Here is a 24,489-nt window from a genome sequence, read left to right as displayed (position 1 = left end):
GGCTCACAGGATAACAGAGGTAGAAGTAAGTTGACTGGGACAAGCTGTTCTTGGACTGAACTAGCCACTTATCCGAACATGTATGGGAATCACTGGAGATTGAAATAAGAATTTGAAACTGACTTGACGTCATCTTAGTTTGAAAGGTGGAAACTGGCCAAACTGCACTGGCTCACAAGGTAACAGGGGTGTTGATTATTGACTTGAAATTGGCATTGCTATTTGAATTGAAATTGACATTGATACTTGAATTGAAATTGACGTTGACATTGAATTTGAAATTGACATTGACATTGAATTGAAATTGACATTGATATTGAATTGAAATTGATATTGACATTGAATTGAGATTGACATTGATATTGAATTTGACATTTGTATTGGAAATTGAATGTGACATTGACATTTGAACTGAAATTTGACACTGACATTGATATTGGAAATGCAACATGTATGGATGGTATAACAATTTTTATCAGATGTATAGACATGTAATATGCATGATCATGCATGTATGAATGATTGAAATGCATGATGGTTGACAGCTTGTAGACACGACTTCACGGGGAAGACAAGACATTAGAGTATTGGGCACGTAGTGGCTCGTGCTACATCATAGAAATCCTCTTTGGAGATAACGCCGTTGGGAGACGTACCGGAACCATGGCTGAGGGTAGATAGCTAATCAACTTGCTGGGGATAGAATCTTGGAAGACCCGACTGGGGATAACGCCGTTATTGCTGGGCATTTCAGTGCTGGGTATATTGTAGATATCGCATCTGTGGTCAATGCTTTTTGCATGTTATATTCTCATTTTTTCATATCCCATTTTTGCCTGGATCGCCCTTTCGGGTTTTCAATCCACCGGGGAAATAAATTCTTTTCATTGCCCCATTTTTGCCTGAATTGCCCTTTCGGGTTGTCAATCCAGCGGGGTGCTCATTTTTGCCTAAGTCGCCCTTTCGGGTTTTCAACTTAGCGAGCTCATTTATTTTCATGCATTTTCATTCTGTTTTTTTCATTCTTGCCATTGACCACAGACTATCCTGGGGAAGAGCCTGCTTGTAACACATATTGAAATAGACATCAACATACTCTCGCTCATGCATGTTTCATTTGAATGTACCCTGTTGCTCAGGTTTGCTTTTCAAAATAGACAAAGAGTTTTCAATTTTCAAAATGTTTGTTTCAAGCATTGTCATTATCAAAATAGAAAGAAAATGTTTTGTATATAGCTTTGAAAGTAGAAGGAAAATAGAGTTTCCAAACAAAAGCAAAGGCTCAAATTGATGTATAAGAGTGGTGGTCAGCCAAAGGCATGACTCCACGGATTCACAAAGCTTGGAAAATGGTAATTTTATTGGTTGGTGGTACATTGAACACAGTAACCACTACATTTCCTGGAAACTTTGAATTCGCAAGTACAGAAGCTTCTGATGGAGATAGTCACTAACAGCTGTGGATGCCCCAAGGGGATTGTGATTTGCCAGATATAGTTACTTGCCTTTTGTTTCAATCTCATTTTTGCATGAACCGCCCTTTCGGGTTTTCGGCTCATCGAGACGCTCATTCTTGCCTGAGTTGCGTACAATCTCAGCGAGCTTTTTCATATTTGTTTTTTTGTCCCTTATTTTTGCCTGGATCGCCCTTTCGGGTTTTCGATCCACCGGGAAGCGTATTTTTGCCTAGGCCGCCCTTTCGGGTTTTCGACCTACCACGCTGTTCTTTTCATATATCTAGGCGAAGTATTTCTTGACTATATCAGCATTCACAGGATTTGGAAGTTCAACACCATCCATGTGTGTAAGAATCAAAGCACCACTGGAGAAGGCCTTCTTGACAACATAAGGACCTTCATAGTTAGGCGTCCACTTCCCCCTTGGGTCGGGTTGCTGGCTTATCCTTCTTTTCAATACAAGTTCACCTTCCTTGAATTCTCGAGGATGGACTTTCTTGTCAAAAGCAGTTTTCATTCTTGCTTGATATGACTGTCCACGAGCCATGGCATCCATACGTTTTTCCTCAACCAAATTCAACTGATCATACCGGCTTTGGCACCATTCAGCCTCAGATAACTTTGCTTCCATGATCACACGGAGAGGTGGGATCTCCACTTCCAAAGGAAGAACTGCTTCCATACCATATACAAGAGAGAAAGGGGTTGCCCCGGTTGAACTGCGCACTGTAGTACGGTAGCCATGCAAAGCATAGGGTAACATCTCATGCCAATCCTTGTAGGTGGTCACCCTCTTCTGGACAATCTTCTTGATATTCTTATTGGCTGCCTCAACAGCGCCATTCATCTGAGGTCTATAAGGAGAAGAGTTATGATGCTCAATCTTGAATTCTTCACAAAGAGCTTGCACCACATTGTTGTTCAGGTTAGTACCATTGTCAGTAATAATCTTGCTGGGAACACCATATCGACAGATGATGTTGTTCCTGATGAACTTGGCTACCACTTGCTTGGTCACATTGGTATAAGATGCTGCTTCAACCCACTTGGTGAAGTAGTCAATCGCCACTAAGATGAAACGATGACCATTTGAAGCCTTCAGTTCAATTCTTCCAATCATGTCTATGCCCCACATTGAAAACGGCCATGGGGATGTCATAACATTGAGAGCGTGCGGAGGCACATGGATCTTGTCAGCATAAATTTGACATTTGTGGCATTTTCTGGCGTGCTGGTAGCAATCATGCTCCATGGTCATCCAGTAGTAACCTGCCCGTAACAACTTTCTTGACATAGTATGCCCTGTAGCATGGGTTCCGAAGGTACCGTCATGCACATCATGCATTAACTGATCTGCTTCATGTTCATCAACACATCTTAACAATACCATGTCATGGTTTCTTTTGTACAGAATATCTCCATCTAACAGGAATCTACTGGCCAATCTTCTCAGGGTCTTCTTGTCTTGTTTGGAAGCACCTGGTGGATACTCACGGCTTAGCAAGAACTGTTTGATGTCGTAATACCAGGGTTTATTGTCAACCACATTTTCACCAGTCTGATCGATCACATCCCCAATAGCAAACACATGTGAAGGTCTTTCAAGGCGTTGCACTTTGATTATTGGCACATCATTCCAATGGTTTACTCGAAACATGGAGGATAGAGTAGCAAGAGCATCAGCCATTTGGTTCTCATCACGAGGGATATGGTGTAGCTCAACTTTTGTAAAATATGTCAGCAAACGTCTCGCATAATCACGATAAGGAATCAACTTAGCATGGTGGGTCTCCCACTCTCCCTTTATCTGATTGATAACGAGCGCAGAATCTCCATAGATGTCGAGGTGTTTGATTCTCATGTCAATTGCTTCCTCGATCCCAAAGATACATGCTTCATACTCAGCCATATTGTTTGTACATTCGAACAGAATCCGGGCGGTAAAAGGGATGTGATGCCCTTGCGGGGATACAATGACTGCTCCAATTCCTTTACCATAAGCATTGACAGCACCATCAAAGACTAAACCCCATTTGCTATTGGGATCTGGACCTTCACCAATCAACGGTTCTTCGCAGTCTTTTGATTTCAAATACATGATCTCTTCATCGGGGAAATCGAACTCAATTGGTTGGTAATCATCAAGAGGTTGGTAAGCAAGATGATCGGCAAGAATGCTACCTTTGATTGCCTTTTGAGTTTTGAACACAATATCATATTCAGATAAGAGCATTTGCCAGCGTGCAATCTTTCCAGTAACAGCAGCTTTCTCAAAGATATACTTTATCGGATCCATCCTGGATATCAACCAAGTTGTATGATTCACCAAATAATGACGCAGGCGTTTGGCAGCCCAAGCTAGAGCACAACAAGTCTTCTCAAGCATTGTATACCGAGTTTCACAGTCGGTGAACTTCTTGCTCAGATAGTAGATAGCATGTTCTTTCTTTCCAGTCTCATCTTGTTGACCAAGCACGCATCCCATGGATTCATCAAACACTGACAAATACATAATCAAAGGCCTTCCTTCCACGGGTGGGACGAGGATAGGTGGTTCTAGCAGGTAATTCTTGATGCTATCAAAAGCTTCTTGGCATTCATCATTCCATACAATAGGCTGATTCTTTCTGAGTAGCTTGAAGATCGGCCCGCAGGTTGCGGTCATGTGAGATATGAATCGGGAGATGTAATTCAAACGTCCGAGGAAACCTCTGACTTGCTTCTCGGTCTGCGGAGCTGGCATTTCTCGGATGGCCCGGACTTTATCAGGATCGACTTCAATGCCTTTTTGGCTGACAATGAAGCCTAATAACTTCCCGGATCTGACGCCGAATGTACATTTGTTGGGATTCAATCGAAGCTTGTATTTTCTTAACCTTTCAAACATCTTTGTCAAATATTCAACATGTTGTTCCTCATCTGTTGACTTTACAATCATATCGTCCACATATACTTCGACTTCTTTGTGAATCATGTCATGAAACAGAGTAGTCATTCCCCTTTGGTAGGTAGCACCAGCATTAATTAGGCCGAATGGCATCACTTTATAGCAGAAAGTCCCCCATGGGGTGATAAAAGATGTCTTTTCCCTATCTTCAGGAGACATTTTGATTTGATTGTAACCGGAGAAACCGTCCATGAAGGAAAACACCTTAGACTGAGCAGTATTATCAACAAGCACATCAATATGAGGTAATGGAAAGTTGTCTTTTGGACTGGCTTTGTTCAAGTCTCTGAAGTCAACACACATCCGGACTTTACCATCCTTCTTTGGCACAGGTACAATATTGGCAACCCATTCAGGATACTCAACTGTCATGAGGAAACCTGCATCAATCTGTTTTTGAACCTCGCTCTTAATCTTGAGAGCCATATCTGGATGAGTCCTTCTCAATTTCTGTCTGACGGGAGGACATTCAGGCTTCGTGGGAATCCGATGTTCCACAATTTTAGGGTCTAGACCTGGCATATCTTCATACGACCATGCGAAAATGTCCGGATATTCCCGGAGGAGCTGGATGATCTTCTTTTTAACCCCTTCCTCTAGAGCAGCACCGATCTTGATTTCTCGCTTGTTTTCCTCGGTACCTATGTTGATAAGCTCAATCTCTTCTTGGTGAGGCTGAATGGCTTTCTTTTCTTGCTCAAGTAACCGAGTGATCTCATATGGTATGTCACTTTCTTCATCTTCAGCTTCATATACCGGGAATTCAAAGTTTGGAAGAGGCATAGGATTACTATGTTCAATGGGTTTATTATGGTTCAACCTGCATATAATGATTGGATGATTTTAGAAAGAGTTTTTTTTTTTTTCATGCAGGTTTTTGAAATTAATAAGAAAATACAGATGTTTTGGTTTTTTCTGGTATTACCATTATTTCCAAGAAAAAAACACTGAAAAAAAATAAAAGTCGTGAAAGAAACGACAATTGTTATTAATAACGGCGATGCCGAAACAAACACGCCCTTCCAGAAATATCACTTTCGCTTCGGGCAGAGCGAGAGGATGGTTATTTTAAAAAACAAAACACTTAAGCAACAAGACAAATTATTCGGAAACATGCATGATTGAATGAATATTGATGGCATCCCAATTTCTCGCAATGCCTCCTGGTATAACAAACATAGGCCTAGGACCAAATCCAATCGCCTCTTCGGTAATTGCATTGACAAACTCAGCACTGTAGAAGGTTCCTGTGGAGACTCCTGAAGTTGGGGAATATCCGAGACCCTCTTTGTGCTTATTCTCGCGGAGTTGTATTAACTTGCCCCAGCCAGCAGCCTGTCCTTCTTGGATGTCATTGACAGTCAGATAATTGTCATTCATCAGACTCTGGATGTCATTTCGAACAACGTAGCAACCCCAAGGATTATGGCGGCATTTTGGGCAATTGGCATGATCATGGTATTATTGGCCTTAGCCAATTCTTCCCTCAGAGAAGCTAACTCGGTACGGAGCTGAGCATTTTCTTCTTCCATGGCTACCGAATTCTTCTTTCTGTAGAGTCTAATCAGATGGATTTTGTCAGGTTCGTAGACTTTTCGAGCACGAGCCACCTTTCAAACTGTGGCAGAAGAACCAGGAGGCAATGAGTGCTTGGGAGCTTTTTGTGACCGATGAATGATGCATATGATGCATGATATGTACAAATGCAGATGCAAAAATGACTCTTTTTGTCATCGAAGGGTTTTTCAGACAAATTGGAAACTTTGTAAAAAAATTTTGCTTAGTCCTTCGATGAATGCATGAGAAAAATTTTATGCATGAATGCATGTATGCATGATTGTTTTTTTTTTTTTTTTTCAATTACAAAGAAAACATGGAGGGTTGAGATTAAAGTCGAGGAGCAATGGGCGGACACGGTGCCCGGTAAACTAAAGTTTAGGATAATAGTAACCAAGGTTCTAATAAAAGTTCCCAAACTGCAACCTCTCTTACGTATATCATGGTAGCACAGGACAACGTCCGTTCCATGATTATTCGCAAGAAGGTCTAGTTTGAGTGTAGTATCGCGTGACGACTAAAACTCGAGACAACACTCGGTTTAGCCACCGCACTACGTCCTAAAAAAAAGGCCAAGGATGGGCTTGGTAACTACGGTCCATAGCGTCGTCGAACAATTGGAAGTAAAGTGCCTAAGCATGACAACACACGCCGACAACATCGCCTCCAAAATGCCTCAGCTATGTGAGATTGGTCGCATAATCCAATACACGAGGCAACCCCCGGATCGAATTGTCGATTATATCTCTACCTAAACATAAGTTCACTCAGTCCGGGTATAGGACTTTTGATATTCTCACCCCACACGTCAAATGAAAAATAAACAAGTATTCAAATATGTAAGCAATAAAACAAAGCATAAACATAAACTATGGAAAACTAGTCGTGACCCGCTTAAGAAACTCCCCAGTGAAGTCGCCATTTCTGTTATCATGGTTTTTGGGTGCCAAGCCATTAATTGGACTTGAACCTTTTGACCGTTGATATCTCTCTTTTTTCTTGGGAAGGGTAAAAGGAGAAAAACCCTTGAGTTTCCGAATTCGGGGGTCGTTTTCGCTACGGGAAGGTGTTAGGCACCCGGAGCGATTATGGTATTCCATAAGAACCGCTTTCCTAAGTTTATTTCTATGCTTTAGTTTTATTGCTTATTTGTAAAAAAAGAAGGTGTGATTAATTAAGAACGGGGGTGAGAAGGAGTAGAATTTGATTTTTATTTCGGCTTGGAGGAGTTTTGACTCATTGCCTACGTACCCTTTTAAGGGATCAAAACCGATCGTAGTTCATTCTCAAAAATCGTTTTTGTTTTTGTTGGTTGATTTTAAGTTTGAAAAAGAGATTTTGAAGAATAGAGATGAGAGGCCTCAAGGGCATGAGATTTGGAAAAAAAAAGTGAGGTGGAGTTAGTTATTTTGCAAAATGAAGTCTAAGTATGATTAAAATTCATTAAGATTTTTACTTAAGAAAATAAAAGGAAAATGAGGAGTTTTGACTCCTACTTTTTTGGAAAAAGGTTTTCAAGTGAGATTATTCACATTTTTGGAAAAAATGATTTTTTGTCTAAGCATTATAAAACCTAAGCATACATCTAAACATACATTCCCTAATCATGCATCTAGAATATCCATGTGGGGTGTGTGCATGTGTCGGTGCTTGTGTCGGTGTACATCACTTATAGTGTCCATAGTCCTTTACATTGAGTCCTAGATACATTCTATGGTCTTGCAAGAATGTAAACTAAACTAAACTAACTAAATTTATTACAAACCAAATGGCATAGAAATGAATACAAAAAGAAAACCTAAACTAGGAGCAATGAGGGTACAAAGATTAGGTGCTTATGGAATGAGTGAAATATGAAGCATAAGAGTTAGTAACACAAGTACAAAATGATAATAAAAAAATGCAAGCAATATAGAATTGAATAGCACAAGAGAAAGAAAATAATGCAACGAAACAAAGTAGTAAAAATAATGCAAGCAATGTTGAATTGAATAGCACAAGAGAAAGAAAATAATGCAATGAAACAAAGTAGTAAAAATACACCTAGAATTTAGGTATAACACTCATACATGCATATGACCTATAATTCCCTCATTATAGCCATTTTTTGAAAGGTTTGAATTTAAGCTAGCATGTGAGGATCATAAGAGTACAAACAAGCAAAGCATTATATCATATTCCTAGAGATATTTTCACACATTATTTCACATGCAAAAATATCATAATATGTAAAAAATGCATCAAGAACATATATGGAATTTAATGAGCAAGAATTAAAAGAACAAAGTTAAAGAAAATAAATGCAAAAATAAGCAAATAAATTCTAACACTTAGAGGAAAAATTAAAATGATAGGGAAATATTTTTAGAAATTTTTTAGAAGCATAGAACACCAAGAAATTGTAAAAAAAAGTATTTAAAACACAATTAAAAGGCAATTAAAAAGAGGCTCAGCAGGATTTAATCTGGACCGCTGGATGAATCCAGAGGTCCAGATCTAACTCCCAAGATCACATCACAGCCACTGGATCAAAGATCCAAGGGTCCAAAAAAAAGCACAAAAGATAGTGTAAAATTGCAGGAAGCACAATGACCGTTAGATCAACGATCTAACGGTTCAAACAGAAGATATACCATATTTCACACAGAAGATCACACAGGATTCAAAATCAAACACACAGCAGCCATCAGATCTTGGAACGATCCAGATCTGATGGTTCACAATACGAGGGAACACCACAGAAACATGCACGCGCGCGCGTGGGAACGAAGGGAGTATATAAAGGAATTTTCACACAAAAAAACACATAAACCTCTTCTCTTCTCTCTCTAAAACTCAAAATCACAAAATGCTCTCCCTTCTCTCTAGAAACTCGCCGCCGGCGAGTGCTAAGTGGTGGTGGTGGCCGGAGTTGCTCCGGCGCGGTGGCCGGCCGTAGCGCCGCCGCGTCGGAGCGTTTTTTCTTTTTCGAAATTTTTACATCAAAAGTTCCGTCACCACCTCCTCTATACAAATTCGGCGTTAGTTTTAGCGAGAACGGAGCGATTCGGACTAGATCTACGCTTTTGCCTTGAAAATCTTTTTCACACTTTTCGCAAAAAAAACTACGGATCTAGATATCCTTTTCTCTGTAGAGTCCGAATCCGGCCTCAAAATTCTCAAAATCCGAACACAAAAGCCTAGATCTACAAATCTTTATCCGTAACAAACTTTTTCACATGCAATTTCAAGCAAGAAATGCGCGGAAATGGCTTAGAAAGGAAGGAGAAACGCGTTACCTCTGTCGTAGAACGGAGAAAAATCTTCGGAAAACTTCGAATCTCCCTTTTTCCCCCTCCGTGCGCGCACGTTTCAACTCCGTTTGTGGTTGTTTTTGCTCAAAAATCCGGTACGTTTTGGTGTTGATGTGATGATTCGCGGTGGTTTTGAGTGAATCCGGTTCGGATTTGTTGATTTTGGTGATGAGGTGTTCTTGGTGTTCTTCCTCTTTTTTCTGAGTTTTTTCTGTTTTGATTCTGTTATGGATGAGAGAGAGAAAAAGATTCTGTTTGAGAGTGATTGTGATTGATTCTGATTTTTCTGACTGATTCCTTTGATGGATCTGACACATTTACTATTTATAGCCTGCCATGTGTATTGGAGACCCAATGGAAAATTGACACCTGGACTGTTTTGGACTTAAGGACTAATCTGCAAAAAAGTTAATATGAGGACTAATCTGCAATTTAAAAAAGACTAAAAAAATGCAATTAAAAAAAGTATTGGACAAAAATGCAATTTTAGAATCTGTTTGAGTACAAAAAATGCAATTTTAGAAATCGTTCAGGGACTAAAATGCAATTAAAATAAAATTGGACTAAAATTGGTAAATTGGACAAAAATGACAGGAAAAGACCAAAATGCCCATAGGGACTAAAATGACACAACCTGATTCAGATGCAGTTTTGAAATGATTTTAAAAAGAGATTCAACAATGATTTGTACAGACAAGTTGAAAAGACTCAGAGACAAACACAGGGACTAAAGTGGGTTCCACTGCAGGAAATGACCAAAATACCCTTTTGTACGACTTTTTGCAAATTTTGAAATAAACTGTAGAAAAAGCAATGTAATGATTCAGAGACACTTTTGAATGACTTACAAGACAAGTAAAGACATTTCGAAAGGTTTTATGCAAGAAAAACATAGGTAAAATTGTGATTGAAAATACTGCGAGGCAGAGACAATTTGAACTGTGCAGTTGAAATTTGATATTTGACAAAGTTTGAAATGAAATTGGGCCCAGTATTTTTAGGTCCAAAAACAGGGTATAACAGTGCGTATATACCAATGACCCGTTGATGAAGTTGAGTTCATGGGGTCATCAGCTAATGAAGTAAGAAAATTTACACATGGTGGAATCCCTCCTGATAAGTTATTTAGCGACAGATCCAAGACATGAAGTTTTCTCAAATAACAAAGATTTGAAGGTATACTTCCATTGAAGTTATTGACTCGAATGCTTAAGATTACTAATTGATGTAAGTTGTCTCCAATCCATGAAGGTAATGGACCATGAAACTTATTTTCTCCAATTTCCAACAAAGTCAACTTTTTTGAGCAATTTTTCAAGGAGGAAGGAAGTTGTCCACTCAAACTATTACTTCTTAAAATTAAAGCTTCGATATTTGGAACGTTACCCATTGAGAATGGAATCTTTCCCGACAACTTGTTATTACTAAGGTCAAGATAGTATAATGAGGTTAAATTATTCCAACAATCGGGCAACTCACCCTTTAATTCATTGTTTGATACATCCAAAAGTCCCAAATAGTTAGGTCTAATTTTGCTGCATAGTAAGGAAACTATATCTGAAAATTTATTATTGGAGAGATGCAATGCTACTGCTTGCAATAAAAGTGAGGGAATGGAACCTTCAAGTTTGTTTGAACTCAAATCTATTTCAGGATTGTAGGTATAATCGAGTTTCAAATTGGAAATGTTGCCGGTGATATTGTTTTTTGAAATGTCGAGCTCCAATAAGTCCTTTTGGGTGAGGATCCAATTAGGAAATGTAGCATTGATATTGCATAATGATAGAAACAATAATTGTAATTGAAAAGGAGGAACCCAATTAGTACTAACCTTCACAAACAATAAGTTATCAGACAACTGTAGTTCTTTCAATTTTGAGAGGTTTGTGAAATGAGATTCAGAGACGACACCATCAAAAGAGTTTCTGCTTAGGATCAAATTCTCCAACTTCGTAAGTGATCCGATGCTCGTGGGTATTTCTCCAATTAGTTTATTGTCATAAAGATACAACACTCTCAAGGATGAGAGGTTAGTGAAATGGGATTCAGAGAGGGTGCCTTCAAAAGAGTTTCTGCGCAGGCTCAAAACCTCTAACTCTGTAAGCGACCCGATGCTCGTGGGTATTTCTCCAATTAATTTATTTCCATCAAGTATCAATTCCCTCAAAGATGATAGGACTGAAAGGTCAGGTAACATGCCCGAAATTTGATTATACGATAAGGATAGCTCCTGTAGCGAGGATACATTTCCGATGCAATGAGAGTAGTTATTATGGATGATAGAACCTGAAATTTCTCCGCTCAAGTGGTTATCAAAAGCTTCAAATCTCTCCAAGGTGCATATATTCCCAATGGATTTTGGGATATTGCCTTCTAGATTGTTACCAGAGAGATAGAAATTCACAAGTGAATGCATTTTGTTGCCAAAATCATGATGAATGGTACCTTTTAACAAGTTATCATGAAGTTGAAGCTCTTGAAGATTAGAGTTGTAGTTAAGCACCCAGTGGAATATCGTCGATGATGTTAACTGATTCCAACCAAGATGAAGGACAGTAAGAGAAGTGGAAAAGTTCAAATTGGATTCATAGAAAGGATACATGTTGGCATCAGAAAGGCTACATTCAGTAAGATACAACTCTTCAAGGCTTTTAAGCTTCCCTAGGAATTGCAGGGTGTGATGAGAAGAATCATTGAGATTTTGAACAAAACTCAAGCTAAGTCTTTTCAAAGAAGAGAGACTTGATAGCCACTCAGAGTTTCGTTGAATTTGGTTGGTCATTCTAAGATCAGAATTGTAACCAAGCATCAGAGATTGCAATAACGAAAGATTTCCGAGTTGGAAAGGGATTGTACCAACAAGATCATTAAGACTGAGATTAAGGTGTTGCAATTGTGAGAGATTCCCAAGTTGAGTAGGAATCTTTCCCTCATAACCACCGTTTGAGAGATCAAGGTATCGTAAGTTGCTGAACGATCCAATAAATTTTGGAATTTGACCACTAGTATTCAAATAACTGAGGTCAAGATATGTTAGATGTTACAACTCAGTTATTGAAGGATTGATTTCACCACTCAAATAATGTGAATGGTGTAGATCAAGCTTTTCAACATAACCGGTTTGATTGTTGCATTGAATTCCTTTCCATTTGCAGCAATCTGCAGTTGGACCGTCCTTCCATGCGGACAACATGCCATAATCATCTCGAACGCCTTGTTTGAACGTGAGGAGTGCGTGTCTCTCCCTCTCTTTGCACTTTGTATCGCCATTAATTATTTTTGAGTTGAACCCAGCAATGAAGGACAACACCAACAATGCATGGAATGTAATAATAGTATAGTTTCCCATCATTATTTCAACAACAAAATAAAGATGAGATTCTCTAATGGATGTTTATATTCTTATACAAACACACACACATATATATAGAAAATTGTGTTTAAGGAAGGTGTATTTTCCTGCTTCCTTCTTATCTTAAACCTGTAAGAGTTATACAAACACACACACATATATATATTCACTAACAAAGATAATCTTTTGTCTTATATGAAGGAAAAAAACTAGAGAAATTTTGTCATTTATACAATCTCAATTTTTAGTTGATGGAACAAAACAACAACCTCTTTTACAAATTGCTCACATACGTGTGGAGTGGGGAAAAATGGGTTTGGAATTTCTACACTTAATTTTGTTTTGAACTTTTCATAGTTACACAATAAAAATATCTAAGCTATGTTTGGATTGGTGGAAAGTGGTGGAATGAAATGAATACCGATTAACCTATTGTTATTATTAAATATAAGTAGAATAAATTGAGTAAAGACTGGATTAATCAAACACAACCGAAAACCCACGTAAAAAATCATAGAAAAGGTAGTTAAAAGATGAAGAAATGAAACATGTGCAAAATAAAATAATTTTGAATAACTTTTGAAATAATAATAATCGTAACTTCCTAACCTTTTTAGTATTATATCCTATGATATTTATTTAAGGAAGGATTTATATACTATGATATGATGACACCATAAATAATTTGAGCCATAATTTATTTATGAATATTAATTCATAAATAAATTCATAAATAATTTGAGCCATAATGAAGGATTGTTCATCTTACATGTCTAACTTTTTATGGATCAGAGAGTTGATAGTCAAGTCATTCTATTTCGACGACGACTAGTTTCTCCCCAAGCAAGGACCTACATGAAATAAGCTCTGAAAAAGACAGAAGAAATAACATTGTAATTTCGAATGCATAATCAACAAGTTTCCAAAGCAGCCACAAAATATATGCATACATTGAAGAATTTTCAAAGTTCAATGTGGTCCCAAAAATGTTCTCCTTGCTCGCTAATAGGGATGGCAATTGGACCCAGGCCCGATGGGTACCCGAATAAAAAACCCGCAACGGGTAGGGTAAAACCCGCTTTCGTGGGTATAGGCATGGGTCCAGGTAATTACCCGTAAACTTAAAAGGGTACGGACACGGGTATGGGCACTATACTACCCAGCCCCGCAACCTGCATATATGTTTTTATTTTAATTTTCGAGGGATATTTTGAATTTTTTTTTATTTGGCTACTACGATTCATACTATTTTATGAGTTGATTCGAAATTTTTTGGATCATAGTTTTATTTCAATTGTGGTGGTTTTTTATTGTCTTTTCATAGTTAAAATGCGGGTAATAGGTGCGGGTATGGGCACTTAGGTGCCCATTGGGTATGGGGAAGGGCATTAAAGTTGTTTTTCACGAGGGTACAGACATTTTTTACAAACGCGGGTATGGGGATGGATACTAGAGTACCCTGCCTATTGGATATCCATTGTCATCCCTACTCGCTAAGCAAATGGACTAACATAGTACCTTCCTAAATTTTTTGTTATGATTCTATTAAGTTTTTGATCCCTATCAATATCTGCAATTTTATTTTTAGTCCCTATAAAAATCAATCAAACTTTTTAGTCCCTACAAAATTTTTCGTTAGTGTTTTTAGTTCCTGTTAAATTAAAATTTGTTTAATTATGCTTAAAATTTTAAATTTTTTAATGATTTTTTACATACTTGTTTAAAACATTATAAAAGGTTCCGCCGCAATAAAATAGTTCAAAATTTTATTTTTAGGTCAAATTTTCGTTAGTTTTATCTTGAATTTTTGGCGTTTTAAAAAAAATTATATTTAATTCATTTGATAAAAAAATTTAATTTTTTATAAAAGAGATTATTATATTAACATTTATGCTAAAAATCATTTAAAAATATAAAAGTTTAAGTATAATTAAACAAATTTCAATTTTACAGGGACCAACACATACTTTTAGTCCGTGTAAAATTAAAATTTGCTTAATTATGCTCAAAATTTTAAATTTGTAACATATTTTTCACATACTTACTTAAAATATTATACAAAGTTCCTCCGCAAAATAGTAACTTAAAATTTTATTATTAGGTCCAAATTTTCATTAATATAATCTTGAAAATTTGGCTTTTAGAAAAATTCATATTTAATTCATTACATATGTTAAGAAACTAAAAAAAATTATAAAAGAGTGTCTTACAATGTTATGAACATGTATGTAAAAAATCTTTCAAAAATTTAAAAGTTTAAGCATAATAATTAAACAAATTTTAATGGCTAAACTTCACTTTTCGCCCTCTAAGTTTCAAAATGTTGCAATTTTGGCCCCCTATTAAAAAAAATGGCAAAAGTGACCCCTTATGTTTAGGGAAATATGCTTTTTTGACCTCCTAACATAATAGAAATATGCTTTTTGACCCCTTATCTTTACAAAAAGTTGCGATTATGGCCTCTTTTTTGGGACACGTGGCGTCTTCTCAGCAATTTTGGGATGAAGGGGGCCAAAATTGCCATTTTTTTTAATAGGGGGTCAAAATCGCAACATTTTGAAACATAGGGGGCGAAAAGTGCACTTTAGCCAATTTTAATTTACCATGACTAAAAACACTAGCAGAAAATTTTGTAGGGACTAAAAAGTGTGATTTATTTTTATAGGGAGTAAAAACAAAACTGCAGATATTTATAGGGACCAAAAACTTAATTAACCCTATTATAAATAGACCAAGATATCATCAATAACCTGAATTCAAACCAATCATTTATTTCTCGTGAGCTTAGCAAGCTCACTTAGTATAGACAATGCATAACATATGCATTGCACCTTTTGCTACATAATGCAAACTAAATCATTTTTTATGGCCACAACAACATTTCTGTTCTTAGACAACGAAAGAAAAGTGTTGGCTAATCCAAAAAAAACGTTGTCGTTTTCTACCAGAACGGTTTCTTGTCTGTGGTAAATCGAGGCGTTGTCTTTTCCTTTCGCAACGGATTTTAAGCAAGACCGCAACGACAATAATAAAAGCGTAAGCCTAGGTATCCTTTAAAGAACGGTTTATAAATTTCACAACAACAACGATTTTATGCCGTTGCCAAGAAAAACCGTTGTCCTATCTATTATTGCAAAACGGTTTATAAATTGCTATCCAAACACGTATCTGCCGTTGGTATAACTGAAACCGTTTTGATAGAGCAGTTTTAAAATGAGTCATAATAAGCTACTGCTACCGTTTTTAACCGTTGTGATAAAACAATTTGAAAAAAAATAAAATTAGAAACTGTGTTAATTGTTATTATTAACCTTCAAATATTTGTCAAAATAAGTACTCAAGTCTTAAAGGTACATAGTGAGACATAAGGCAAACTCCCTAAAAAAAAAAAAAAAAGACATAAGGCCAATCATTATTGACCACAATCAAAATAACATCTGTAAAAAAATCGTAACCATCAAACATCTAACTCATCGTCTTGTGCTTCCAAATCTTGAAATTATTAATCGATACCATCATTATTTATCTACAAAAAAAAAGGTATGATCAACTAGTAATAAGTACAAACAAACATTCTTTGCTCAGAACAAATATCAGATATGGCAAATGACATAAAAAAAACAAAACTCACATAGCCCATAGTAAAGCGAAGGACGAGAAAGGTTATAATACAATATAACTACACTAATCCAAAACACCAGGTCTCAACATCAGAAAATGAAAACTGAGACAAGCATATAATCCGATCTTTGGATATTTGTTCCATGTTCAATGCCTTCCATAATTTTTTAATCATACTATTTGAATAATGCTAAAGCCAAACATAGATGTGAATGGAATTTTCTGCAGGACAGTAATGGACATATCATGCATTTCTATAATCCTTCAGTTCAAGACCATTGGTTCATGCATTTCATATTTTGTTCAATGGAAACAAACGAACGTAAAAATTTGGCTCCCCTCCCCTCCAAAAATTTGAATCAAATGCAAAAAATTGAAATACTCTCTCCCCTCCATGGTTGTCAAATTCCAGATCTCACCTAAGATCGTTTGGGTATCGAAAAATCGTAACTGACAGTATCTTCACAAAGATCGTAAGATCCCACCAAAATCAAAATATAGTATTAACTATTAAAATAATTTTTCAGAAAAATAACTACTAAAATATAGATGAATTAATATATTAAATATAATAATTATTAAGGCTAAAAACAATCAAGTAATTTAAAATAGAGAGTACACATAACAAATTAGCGAAGTATATAGTAATTGACATGCCATTTGAAACAAACCTGATGAAGAAAAAACTATCTTAAGTGCACTTCCACTCGCTAGACATCTTCCTCCATACCATGCACTTCTAAATAATGCTTGCTCAATATCATATGAACTTTGCATTGTGCCTAATTACTCCAACTCCTGTAACATATGACAAACTATCACAATCATTTTGGATGATGGTGTCATGAAAAACTCTAACAAAAACATAAGCTTAAGGGCAAAACTAGAGCTAGGTAAGCTTAAGGGCAAAACTAGAGCTAGGTAAATGACCTATTATAATAGAGACAAAAAAAAATCTAAATGACTCTTGTTAGTGGAATATAAAACAAAATAGAATCACTCTTGAACATAATAACACCAGCAAATAGATACCAAACAAAATGCCTAGTTGTATTTATATATCGTTAAATAAGAACTAAGAACAAGATAAATAAAAGCACACATTGAGACCTTCTCTCGAAGTACCACACCAACATGGAGAACATGTAGACTTATCACTTACATGCAAAAAATGATATTCAATTTATGATACCTCCAACATGAATCCACTCACTGATTAGTAATAGACAACATTGTTAGTGAAACTTTAGATTCATGGTTGTCACTTTATAATGCACTTTCAGGATGCAGAGTTCGTAAAAAAAAGTCACTATCATGTTTTTAATTATGGACATTAGCAAATAATATGCTTTATATAAGTACCTAGAAAAAAGATTCATGAAGTAGCACAAGAACAGAAACCTGTATCATAACAGAAACATAACCAAACTGTCATATAACCTCAGAATTCTGCAATTCAACTTTAAGACCTTGTTAGAGACAATCTTATAGAAGAAATAAAAAGGCTAAACACACTTTTGACCCCTTAACTTTATAAAAGTATCGATTTTGACCCCTATTGAAAAAACAACAATCTAGCCCCCTAACTTTACCCCCTTTTACAAGTGGCCAATTTTGAGCGGTTAACACCTTACTTTTGGGGGCTAGATTGTTGTTTTTTTAATAGGGGGCCAAAATCGCTATTTTTCCAAAGTTAGGGGACCAAAAATATTATTAAGCCAAATAAAAACAAACAACATAGAGAAATTCAACTTTGTTCAATTATTGTCGGTGGTAGTGTGTCATGTACAGAATTTAAGCTTCATAGATTTTGAATAACAAACTGAAACGTCACAATTCACAATCACAACCAATAGCCTGGAAAAAAAAACAGAGAAATCCAAATTTGACATTAAATAACAGAACCTAACCTTTTCATTCCAAAGAATGACATTGCTTTAATTTAGACATATCACGAAAAAATTCAAGTAGGTAGGATATATCAAATAGATAAAGCGTATTATTCTAGATATTGATATTCCTTAATCCTTTTAAATAAAATAAAAATCAATTGAGAATAGCAATCACAATCAGAATATAGAAAAATTACAATCTGAATCACAATCCGTAGGAGAAAATTAATAAATCAAAATACAAAAAATCACAAACAGAAACCCCAACTTAACATGTGCTTACCAAATCAACAGAGAATAGAAAACTGAATCAACAAAAGATGTTGGTGTGTAAACAAACTTAATCGTCAAAGGGCTCAAGTTGGGTCATTCTTCATAGAAGAAATAGAATCGAAAGAGGAACCAAATGAGAATAAGGGAATGGGTTTGAGAAAGAGCCGAGAAGATGTAGGTCGTAAGTGTGCCAGTGTGGCGGCTAGTTCGATGCAGTGGGTGAGATCTTACGCAAGAAAATGCTTTGGATTTTATTTTCATATCCAAAATATGTGCTTTTAATGAATTGTACCCAATGGAACCTCGCCTTTGAAGATCTTTGAAGTACCAACACCTTTGATCAAGTGTGTCCGGTATCCGACACCCACACAAGTGATTATGTTCAAATAATTCACTTTATAAAATTATTACCGGTGTCAACGAGTTAATGTCGGTGACATAACTCATAATTGAAGATGAGCAATGATACACTTTAAATTTAAGTTGGATGCTACATACTAAAATTGAATTGCAGCAACATGTATATGTAAAAACTATAACAACATTTCATTCAATTTCAATGTATGATCCAGATATTGTTTGAAAAACATAACTTAACTAACCGCATTAAAACCATAAACAAATAAAAATTATCATCAAACATCACCAATTTCAATTTCTAAAATCTAGAACTCAAAAAGCTATATAAATTCCAACTCAATAAAAAACGTGAAGACAAATCAAAATATTCCTACTCAGCTATAAAATCAGCATTAAGAAAGAGCAGCTACACATGGATTGCACGAACAGTGTGAAGTTGATTCGATTCAAAGGATTCAATTTATTACCTCAATAACATTCCTGTAGAGAAAGGATTCACAATCGATGATTGAGTGTGTTCGCCGGGAAAGTTGAATCAGATCGAATTGCAAGAGAAGGATTTGATGAATCGATTTGCCGGAATTGGGGGATTCAGGGATCGAAATCAGAGATCAAAATCCGAGAAGAGAGGAAAGAGAGACTCTGATCTACACCAAGAGAGTGTTGTGTGGGTATGAGTTCTGTAACTCCATTGCCCTTTTTTCTTTGTTACTTTGGTTCTGAAGTTTCAGTAGGGTTCGATCAGATTTTGGGGGTTGAAGGTGCAAAGGGTTTGATAGGAATGGTTCTGAGTTGTTGTGAAAGAGATAGAAGGTTTCTATTTTATTAATTAACAAAAATAATATTGTTTGATTGATTGAGAATTAACCAAAAAAAACTAGCGGGCTCAACAAAACAAAATTTCACACACCTCTAAAAAAAACGATAGTTTTTTATTAAAAAATAATTAAAAGATTTAGAACGATTATTAATTGTTATTGAAAATTTTCAGAACAATACCGTTTTGGTTTTCTATATGAGGACGCTTTTGAATTGTTATATAAAAATATTAAAAAATCGCATACCCTTACAAAACAGAATTAGAAAACCCTTGCGTAAGGTACTCTACCAAAACAGTTATTTTACATTCCATAAATTAGGCGTTCTCGTAGAGCCAAAATGTTGTAGTGGGCTTTGATATCACCATACTTCAATTGTTTTGGTCCTTCTTCAAACTCATCTTCACAAGTTTATGAGAATGCTGAAAATTCTTCTCAATCGAAACCTTCATCTTCAGGAGAATCAAAGTTAAAGGAAAAATCAAAAGGAGTTCCAATTGTAGTTTCTTATTTCCTCGTTAACTATTATCCCCTCACGCTTGTAGTCAGGCGGTATTAATCTGCTTCTTATCAAGAGCGCAATCGACATTAAATTAATTATTTATTTATTTACTTCCGTGCTTAATTTTCTTTAATTTAATTTTTCTTTGTAAGGATTAATATTGTAAAGTTATATTATTCGATATATAATTAAAATTCCTTTTAGATTGATTAAATTATTATCCTTGAACATAGCTCGGTTGCAGGACAATGTAATATAATATATATGGGTTGGGGTTCGAACCCCAAATAGCTCACTTATACACTAGTTAACAATTTTTTTTTTTTTGTATTAAAATACCACTTCCTCCGTCACAAATTGTATGTCGCTTTAGCGAAAAAAAATTGTCAAAAATTATATGTTGTTTTACAATACTAATGCAACATTAATATTACTTTTTCTATTATAACCTTAACTATTTATTACTCTCTCTTCTTTTAATTCTTTCATTTATTTTTCCCATATTATTTATTAAGGATAATTTTGTAAAACAACTGATAATATCTCTTTTCCACACAATATCAATTGCATGTCTTAATATGTGTGAAATCCTCAAAACATCATACAATATAGGACGAATGGAGCATTTTTCTCCGTCTTAATTAGGAACCTCCGGATCTATTAACTTATCTTATCTTAATTGAGATATCCAATTAATCCTCCATTTAATTTAAGTAATTAATAATAAGCTCCCATGGCATTCTTCCAAACTTCTACTTAAACAACAAACGAAATTATGGAAATAATATATGTAATTACAAACGAAATTATGGAAATAATATATGTAAATTACATATATTATTTCCATAATTTCGTTTGTTGTTTAAGTAGAAGTTTGGAAGATCAAAGTTGTAACCAAGCATGAGAGATTTTGCTACAATGAAAGATTTTCGAGTTGGAAAGGGATTTTTCCAACAAGATCATTAAGTCTGAGATTAAGGTGTTGCAATTGTGAGAGATTCCCAAGTTGAGTAGGAATCTTTCCCTCTTAAGAGTTATACAAACACACACATATAGAAAATTGTGTTTAAGGAAGGTGTATTTTCCTGCTTCCTTCTTATCTTAAACCTGTAATTTTATCGTCCATCCATTTAATGTTCAAATTATATTCATTAACAAAGATAATCTTTTGTCTTATATGAAGGAAAAAAACTAGAGAAATTTTGTTATTTATACAATCTCAATTTTTAGTTGATGGAACAAAACAACAACCTCTTTTACAAATTGCTCAAATACGTGCGGAGTGGGGAAAAATGGGTTTGGAATTTCTACACTTAATTTTGTTTTGAACTTTTCATAGTTACACCATAAAAATATCTAGGTTATGTTTGGGTTGGCGGCAAGTGGTGGAATAGAATGGAATGGAATTAAATGGAATGGAATAAATACTCAATTAGAGAAATACTTACTTAGTCATAAACACAAATAAAAAGTGATTAGGCATGCACATAAATTGGAAAAAATAAAAGAGAAATGAATTTCTCATAATTGAATGATGTGATTAAATTTTTTCTCATTTATTTTTCTCTATTTATGTGAGTGTGCCTAAACATTTTTCATTTATATTTGTGTCTATGCAAGACTTGCTCTACCGAATTAACACTTAGTTATTATTATTAAAAATAAGTAGAATAAAATGAGTAAAGACGGATTATCCAAACACAACAGAAAACCCACGTAAAAAATCTTAGAAAATGTAGTTAAAAGATGAAGAAATGAAACAAGTGCAAAATAACTTTTGAAATAATAATAACGATAACTTCCTAACCTTTTTACTATTATATCCTATGATTTTTTTTTTAAGCAAGGAATTATATACTATGATATGGTGACACTATAAATAGACCAAGTTAAATTACCTAAATCATTTCAGCTTTGCACACTTGCACAGAAAAAATCATGGTATGTGCATCCACTTCTTATCAAGACTTGCACAATCGACATTTATTTATTTTTATTGGTATTTTTTATTTTTTTTGAGACATTTATTATGGTACATGATTTTTCTTATAAATCTTGGTTGAGCTGGGTCTCCAAGATTTTGAATCATCATGATGTTGCTGTTGGAAATTTAGCTCTTAATATAAATAGATTTTATAAAACATGTTCAACAATTATAAATCAATAGCGGAAGCAAACAAAACATTGAACATGATTATGATCGGATCTACGACATGTTTGATTTATCAAGGATATTAAGAATTAGGCTATTAGGAATACCTGGATAAAGCTTTCAAGGCAGCCCTCTCGTCAACAACGATAACCAAAGAGAGGAGATGATCTAAAACACACAATAGAGTTAGCGGCGGCTGATTTGGTTCTTCCTCAACCGGTACCTTTATGCCTCAAGTTCTCTTCAGATGGGGAGAAGAGAGAGTTTGCCGTGTACAGTGTATTGGGGACCATAGCCTCTTTTATATTGGATGACCATTAGGGTTTCCCATTATTCCGTTAATGGGTCATCCGGACATCCACTCATTAAGTCCATATCAACTGATTAAATATTTAATTAATTATCCAATTAGAAATCTTATATCCTTATTACTTAATTTGATCACTAATCAACTAAGGTCCACAATTGATAAATAGCTAATATAATTATTGTTACGATATTTGTCCACATAATGATATTGGAATATAATAAATAATAAAATATTCCAACAGTTGCTTCTGGCCTTGAGAAGTTAATTTTGCTTGTTTCACCTCTTCCAGACAAGCTAGTTTAATTTGGTTGCAATTTTTAGATGTTAATTCTGCATCCTTTATCTGTGTCGGTTTCTTGGGCCGTTCTTAATTGGTAGTCATGCATTCCTCCATCTCACTCTTTTGTTTTCCTGACGTTTGACGCATCAGAAAATGCCGACATACAAGAATATTGCTTATGATATCAAGTTGTTTCATAGTTTTCTTGCCTCTCGTCTTCATTGGCGTTTACGTAGTATTTTGTTCATAATCTGGAAGTCGTCATTCAAGCAATGAATTAAGGTAAATACTGATGGCTCTTTGATTGGTACATATGCATCCTCTAGTGGTACTTTTTGTAACCATAGAGGCCCCTTTTGGGTTGTTTTGCTGGTAATTTGGATTCCTTTTAAAATTTTTCATTCTGACAGAAAATTGAGGGGTTTGAACATTTCTAGAGAAGATTTAAAACATCCGCATCGGATATTAACTGAAACATTAGAGCATCTCCATTACTAAAAACACAACTTTTGTTCTTAACTTTTGAATGGTTACAACAAATAATCTCGAGTAGTGATACATAGACCACCTTAGATGGCATGTACCACTTGTACATTCACACACAATTGTGATATATGTCCATGTGGTCCCCATATGCACAAAAAACTCACATTTATTATCTTTCATACACTCTCACATGGGGTGATACAAAATGTGTATAGAGAAATGAATGTCCATGAAATATTATCCAATAATCTCACATATCTATACTTTTCATAATATTCAAATTAATATTAATTTATAGAAATGATATTTGTATAATCATTTTAAAACAACTTCCGAGACAAGCCTTTTTTCTTTTATTTTCTTTTGTGACAGAAACAATAGAGAGAAAGTATAAGTATATAAAAGTATAAGAGAGTTGTCTCTAAAATTTTAAAATGATATCATTTCTCTAATTTATATACCCAAAAGGGACTGGACCTAGAAGTTGGGAAAATGATGTTTTTCTCTAGGTTAAACGCACTTTTCACACACCCCCCCCCCCCCCCCCCCCCCCCCCAAATTTTTAAAATGTAGCGATTTTGACCCCCCTAATAAAAAAAAAAAAAAAACCAAAGTCCCCCCTCATGTTTGCCCCTTTTACAATAGTAGTCATTTTGTCCAATTTTAACCCAATCAATGCATATAATGTGGCACGTCATTGACATGAGTTGGCCGCCACGTATGTAACTTTTTAATTAATATTTTTAAAAATTAGATAATTAATGACAAAATGAAAAAATTAAATTAAGAAGAACAGAGACAACATAAACCCAAAAAGCTCAAACCCTCGTCACCTTCATATCATCAAAGTCAAACCCTTCAAAACTTAGAAAAACAAGAACATAGAAAACTCCATCACCTTCATCCAATGCACCCTATTCTATAGACTCACTCTCTTTCTACTATTTTTTCTCACATAGTATCCAACATGTATTCCACATCAACCAACTTCAATTGACCATAAAACAAGAATAGTGTCAAACTATGGTTGTCATTATACAACAGCTATGAATTCTTTTAATTTTTAATTATATTTTTTTTATCAATAAAAAATAAGGCTTGTACTAAATTTTGTTGACCATTTTATAATTTTCAAAAAAATAAAATAAAGAAGGACCAAACCATTTAGCCCGTGGCCCGTATAAGGCCG

General features: G+C 35.2%; 1 protein-coding gene and 1 long non-coding RNA gene across 2 annotated transcripts in view; both read right to left on the bottom strand.

The window, feature by feature from the left end:
* LOC11438238 (receptor-like protein EIX2) overlaps positions 1-12,603 on the bottom strand; it is a 46,104-nt gene extending 33,501 nt beyond the window's left edge. Inside the window, exons 1-2 of the mRNA XM_024778668.1 lie at positions 12,299-12,603; positions 10,289-12,256 (exon numbers count right to left, since the gene is read on the bottom strand). Of these exons, the coding sequence (XP_024634436.1) occupies positions 10,289-12,256; positions 12,299-12,603 (2,273 nt within the window). The remainder of the gene's footprint in view (positions 1-10,288; positions 12,257-12,298) is intronic.
* Positions 12,604-15,882: 3,279 nt separating this feature from the next.
* On the bottom strand, positions 15,883-19,585 carry LOC112419858 (uncharacterized). Its single transcript, XR_003009925.2, has 3 exons — positions 19,220-19,585; positions 16,899-17,025; positions 15,883-16,132 (listed from the first exon to the last, which is right to left on the bottom strand). It is a non-coding gene; the product is annotated as an uncharacterized lncRNA (long non-coding RNA).
* Between the last annotated feature and the right edge of the window lie 4,904 nt (positions 19,586-24,489).

This window comes from Medicago truncatula, chromosome 3 (genome assembly GCF_003473485.1).
Source record: "Medicago truncatula cultivar Jemalong A17 chromosome 3, MtrunA17r5.0-ANR, whole genome shotgun sequence".
Classification (NCBI taxonomy): domain Eukaryota; kingdom Viridiplantae; phylum Streptophyta; class Magnoliopsida; order Fabales; family Fabaceae; genus Medicago; species Medicago truncatula.
The sequence above is the reverse complement of the archived record's forward strand: the minus strand, read 5'-3'. Positions and strand labels throughout refer to the sequence as shown.